Genomic DNA, 5,647 nt, shown 5'->3' on the forward strand with positions numbered 1-5,647 from the left:
TGTGAATGAAATAAATAACTAACTGATAAGCATGGAAAGCAGAATTTCCCCAAGCAGAAGAAAGAATCTCAGAGCTTGAGGACCAAAATATAGAACTAACCCAAACTGGTAAAAACACAGAAAAGAAGCTCAAAAAGAGAGAAAAACCTTCAAGAGATGAGCGATTACTTCAAGAGACCGAACCTAAGAGTAATTGGCCTTCCTGAGACAGAAAGAGAGACAGAGACCACACTGGAACAAACTTTTCATGAGATTATTCAAGAAAACTTCCCTTATCTAATCAGTGAAGCAAAAATTCAAACACAAGAGATTCAGAGAACCCCTGCAAGACAACAAATGAGAAAACCAACCCCTAGACACATAATAATTTGCTTAAACAAAGTAGGTATAAAAGAAAAAATCCTAAAGGCAGCACGAGAAAAAGGCCAGATCACCTACCACGAAAGACCAATTAGAATAGCAGCAGATTTATCTACAGAAACCCTGCAGGCTAGGAGAGCTTGGAGCCCTATCTTCAAAGTCCTAAAAGATAAACAATTTCAACCAAGAATAACATACCCAGAAAAGTTAAGCTTCAACAGGGAGGGAGAATTAAAATCGTTCCCAGATATCCAATGCCTAAGAACTTACTCTGCCACCAACCACCTCTACATGAAACGCTTAAGAAAGTACTAAACACAGAAGAAAAGGAAAAAAGAACAACATTCTTCACAAGAGTACAGGAAAAAGAATAAAATACACATGAACCAACCCCAAAACCAAAAGAAAGACAAAAAACTAAGTGGAAGAACAACAACTCTATAGGAACTCTATGATAGGGACGAACTCTCACATTTCAATAATTAGCCTGAATGTGAATGGACTAAATGCACGACTGAAAAGGCATAGAATGGCAAAATGGATAAAATACCACCAGGTAACAATATACTGCCTTCAAGAGACCCATCTCACTAGAAAGGACAGGCACAGACTCGAAGTAAGAGGATGGGAAACAAATTTTCAGGCAAATGGAACACAAAAGAAAGGAGGAGTCGGGATCCTAATTTCAGACAAAATACCATTTAAGATATCAAAAATTTAAAAAGATACAGAGGGCCACTGCATAATGATAAAAGGCTCACTCCATCAAAAAGAAATATCTATCCTAAACATATATGCACCCAACATAGGAGCGCCAACATTCATAAAGTAGCTTGTAGGAAAACTAAAGAAAGATATTGACTCTAACACCATCATAACTGGGGAATTTAATACCCCACTCACAACACTAGACAGATCATCAAGACAAAAAATCAGCAATGATATCCAGAACCTCAACGTGACTCTTGAGCAAATGGACTTAATCGATACCTACAGAACACTCCATCCAAACACCACAGAATACACATTCTACTCATCACCACATGAACATACTCTAAGATCGACCACATACTTGGCCATAAATCAAGCGTAAGCAAATTTAAAAGGACCAAAATTTTACCATGCACCTCTTGGACCACAGTGGAATAAAAATAAACATTAACACCAACTAGGTCCCCAAAACCCACAAAGACATGAACACTAAACAGCATGATGCTAAACAACTCCTGGGTCAATGATGAAATCAAAACAGAGATGAAAAGATACCTGGAAACAAAAGAAAATGAAGAAACATCTTACCAAAATATCTGGGATGCCATGAAAGCTGTAGTAACAGGGGAATTTATATCCCTACAAATGCACATGAAGAAAATGGAAGGAACACAAATTACAGCCTAACAAGCCACCTAAGGAAGCTGGAAAAGAAACACCACAAGACCCCTAATTTCAGCAGAAAAATCCAGATCACCAACATAAAAGCCCAAATCCAGGACTTAGAAGACAAAAAGATTATACAAAAAAATCAATGAAACAAAAAGCTGCTTCTTTGAAAGGATAAACAAGATCGATGGTCCCTTAGCTAGACTGACCAAGAAAAAGAGAGAAAAAACCCAAATAAGCACAATCAGAAACACAAAAGATGAAGTCACATCTGGCCCCGAAGAAATACAAAAGACCATTAGAGACTACTATGTACACTTGTATGAAAACAAACTTGAAAACCTTTTGGAAATGGAGGACTTTCTGTCATCACACAACCAGCCTAGGTTGAACAAAAGAAATTGAGACCCTAAATAGACCAGTAACAATCAAAGAAATTGACTACGTAATAAGAAAACTACCTACAAATAAAAGCCCGGGTCCAGATGGCTTACTAGCAGAATTCTACAAGACATTTAAGAAGGAGCCGATACCAATCCTACTGAAGGTATTCCAGGTGATTAAGAAAGATGGAACTCTCCCCATAATCATTATACAAAGCTAACATCACATTGATACCCAAGCCAGGTAAAGACCCAAGAAAGAAAGAAAACTACAGGCCAATATCTTTGATGAACATAGATGCTAAAATTCTCAACAAGATCCTAACAAACTAGATTCAACAACATATCTCAAAAATCATCCATCATGACCAAGTAGGCTTCATCCCTGGGATGCAAGGCTGGTTCAACATTCATAAAACCATAAATGTAATTAAATACATCAACAGATGTAAAAACAAAAACCACATGATTATATCATTAGATGCAGAAAAAGCTTTTGATAAAATCCAGCACCTCTTCTTGATAAAAACCCTCGAACATCTAGGCATATGGGGAACATACCTCAAAATAGTAAAAGCCATCTACAAGAAACCAACAGTCAACATACTCCTAAATGGACAAAAATTGGAACCATTTCCCATGAAAACTAGAACAAGACAAGGATACCCACTCTCTCTCCTCCTGTTCAATATAGTATTGGAATTCCTGGCTAGAGCAATCAGAGAAGAGAAGGCAATCAGGGATATCCAAACAGGAAAAGAGGAAGTCAAGTTATCTCTCTTTGCAGATGATATGATTGTGTACCTTAAAAACCCAAGAGAATCTGTCAAAAACCTCCTTACACTGATAAAGACCTTTGGCAAAGTCTCAGGATATAAAATAAATGTACAAAAGACAATCGCATTTCTTTACACCAATAATAAATAAACGGAAACCCAAATAAAAAGCACAATTCCATTCACAATAGCCACAAAAAATGAAATACGTTGGCATCTTCCTAACCAGAGACATGAAAGACCTTTACAATGAAATACAAAACTCTGCTCAAAGAAATCAAAGATGACACAAACAAGTGGAAAAATAACCCATGCTCATGGATTGGAAGAATCAACATTGTTAAGATGTCCATAATACCTAAGGCAATCTACAGATTTAATGCAATACCCATCAAATTCCAGCAACATTCTTCTCAGACCGAGAAAAAACAACACAGGAATTCATACGGAAACACAAATGACCAAGAATAGCCAGAACAATCTTCAGGAAAAAAAAAAAAAAAAAAAAAAAGCAGGTGGTATTCCATTACCAGACTTCAAACTTTACTATAAAGCTACAATCATCAAAACAGCTTGATATTGGTATAGGAACAGGGATATAGATCAATGGAATAGAATTGAGATTCCAGATATATAGTTGGCAAATATCTTATCTCATTCTGTGGGCGGTCTCCCTGCTCTCTTGATGGTTTCCTTGGCTTTGCAGAAGCTTTTTAGGTTGATGAGGTCCCACTTATCTATCTTCTCTCTTATGACATGGATATCTGGGGTTTTGATCAGGAGTTGGTTGTCTGCTCTGATTTCCATAAGGGTATCCCCTGCATTTTCTAAGATTCTTATAGTTTGAGGTTTTACATTTAGGTTTTTGATTTATTTAGAGTTGATTTTTATGCATGGTGATCAAAAGGGGTCCTGTTTCAATCTTCTGCCTGTGGTCAGCCAGTTTTCCCAGCATCATTTACTGAATAGATTCTCCTCTGCCCAGTGATTGTTGGTGGAGGCTGTGTCAACTAGACAAGATGGTTAAGACATTGAGATTTTGCTACTGGAATCTCTATCCTGTTCCATTGGTCTATACGTCTATTCTTGTACCACTACCAGGCTGTTTTGATTATTGTAACATTATAGTAAAGTATAAAGTCTGGAAGTATGATACTTTCCACATTGTTTATTTTATTGTAGAGATGAAATCTCCCAAAGTTGCCCAGTATGGTCTCAAAGTCCTGGGCTCAGGCAATCCTCTTGCCTCCACCTCCCAAAAATACTAGGATTACAGGCCTGAGCCACTGCACCCAGCAAACTATAGACTTTAAAAGGTAAGAGGAAGTATTAGATATGCACTGGGTCATTTCATAACAACAAAGTATTAATTCATTGAGAAGATGTAACAATTCTAAACTTGTATTATGTAATAACATACTGTCAGAATACACAAGTAGTGATAGAACCAAATAAGTACTAACTACATTCATGATTATGGTGGGGGATTTTAACACTCTTGGCACAGTAATTGGTAGAACAAACAAAATGTCAGTTAGGATTAATTTATATACAGCCAATTCACAGACTTTGCATACAAAATATCTGGAGAATATTGCAGAACACAACTGCAGAATACGTTTGTGTGTGCTTGCACAGACAGAATAAACATAAATATTTTAACTTTTTTTTTTAGTCAGAATCTCCCTCCATTGCCCAGGCAGGAGTGTGGTGGCACACTCACGGCCATCCCAGCATCGACCTATTGGGCTCTGGCAATCCTTCCACCTCTGCCTTCCAAGTAGCTGGAACTACAGGCATGTGCTACCATGCTCGGCTGATTTTTGTTTTTATTTACTGTAGAGATGAGGTCTGGCCAGTTTTCCAGACTGGTTTCAAACCTGTGGGCTCAGGCAATCCACTTGCCTTGGCCTCCCAAAGTTCTGGGAATATAGGCTGAATCATCAAACCAGGCCTAACACACTTTTAACATAGTATGTTTGCTGATCAATATGTAACTATGCTAAATATTAATTTTTTAAAAATAAAAATATACATATACATATATGTTATCAAGGGTCAAGAAGAAAACAAATGGGAAGTAAAAAAAAATTAAACTAAATGTTAATAAAAATATCTTTTGAGACGCGGCAAGATGGCGACAGGGCAACCCGGCATCTGAAGCCCTCTGCAAGGGAGATCTGCAGTGGGTCTCTGACTCTCAACCCGGGGGGCTGGGGACCCCAGCATCACAGCCTGCTCTACAGACAGAGCTCGGCCGCTGCCAACGGAACAACTGGACAGTTTTGACTGCATTCCAAACGGTCCTGCTGCCGCCGCCCCTCCCCCCACCGCCACTGCCGCTGCCGTCGCCGGCGCCACCGCTGCTGTGGCCTCTGGGAGGGGTAGCATATCGCACCACATGGCCCGAGGAGATCCACAACGAACCGCTTCAGGGAAGATCTGCTGGGATCGCTGCCACCTATCCTGCATCCAAGACTGTCCTGCCTGCCCAGCGTGGGGCTCCTGTTGCCTGCTTGGAGGCAGACAGCCATCTTGTTCCTGTCCGGCCCCACCCCCTCTGGGGCGAGCAGATGAAATAGCACCACCTGCTGGCGATTCAAGGGAGTAAACCTACAGCCCCACTGCACGGACAGATTCCAGGACAGTGGGAAGTGGGTTCCACATTATCCACACGCCTGTCAGCGAATACCAGGACCTGCAGACAGATTTTGAATCAAAGCTCTCCCCTTAAATACATCTCAAAAC

At 39.6% G+C, this 5,647-nt stretch overlaps 1 protein-coding gene across 1 annotated transcript in view; it reads right to left on the minus strand.

The window, feature by feature from the left end:
• Positions 1-5,433, minus strand: part of ADAM28 (ADAM metallopeptidase domain 28) — a 12,894-nt gene extending 7,461 nt beyond the window's left edge. The window contains exon 1 of the mRNA XM_008056673.1: positions 5,298-5,433. Within this exon, the coding sequence (XP_008054864.1) occupies positions 5,298-5,433 (136 nt within the window). The remainder of the gene's footprint in view (positions 1-5,297) is intronic.
• Positions 5,434-5,647: the final 214 nt, after the last annotated feature.

This window comes from Carlito syrichta, unplaced genomic scaffold, assembly GCF_000164805.1.
Source record: "Carlito syrichta isolate Samal-C Ts95f unplaced genomic scaffold, Tarsius_syrichta-2.0.1 Scaffold302439, whole genome shotgun sequence".
Lineage (NCBI taxonomy): Eukaryota > Metazoa > Chordata > Mammalia > Primates > Tarsiidae > Carlito > Carlito syrichta.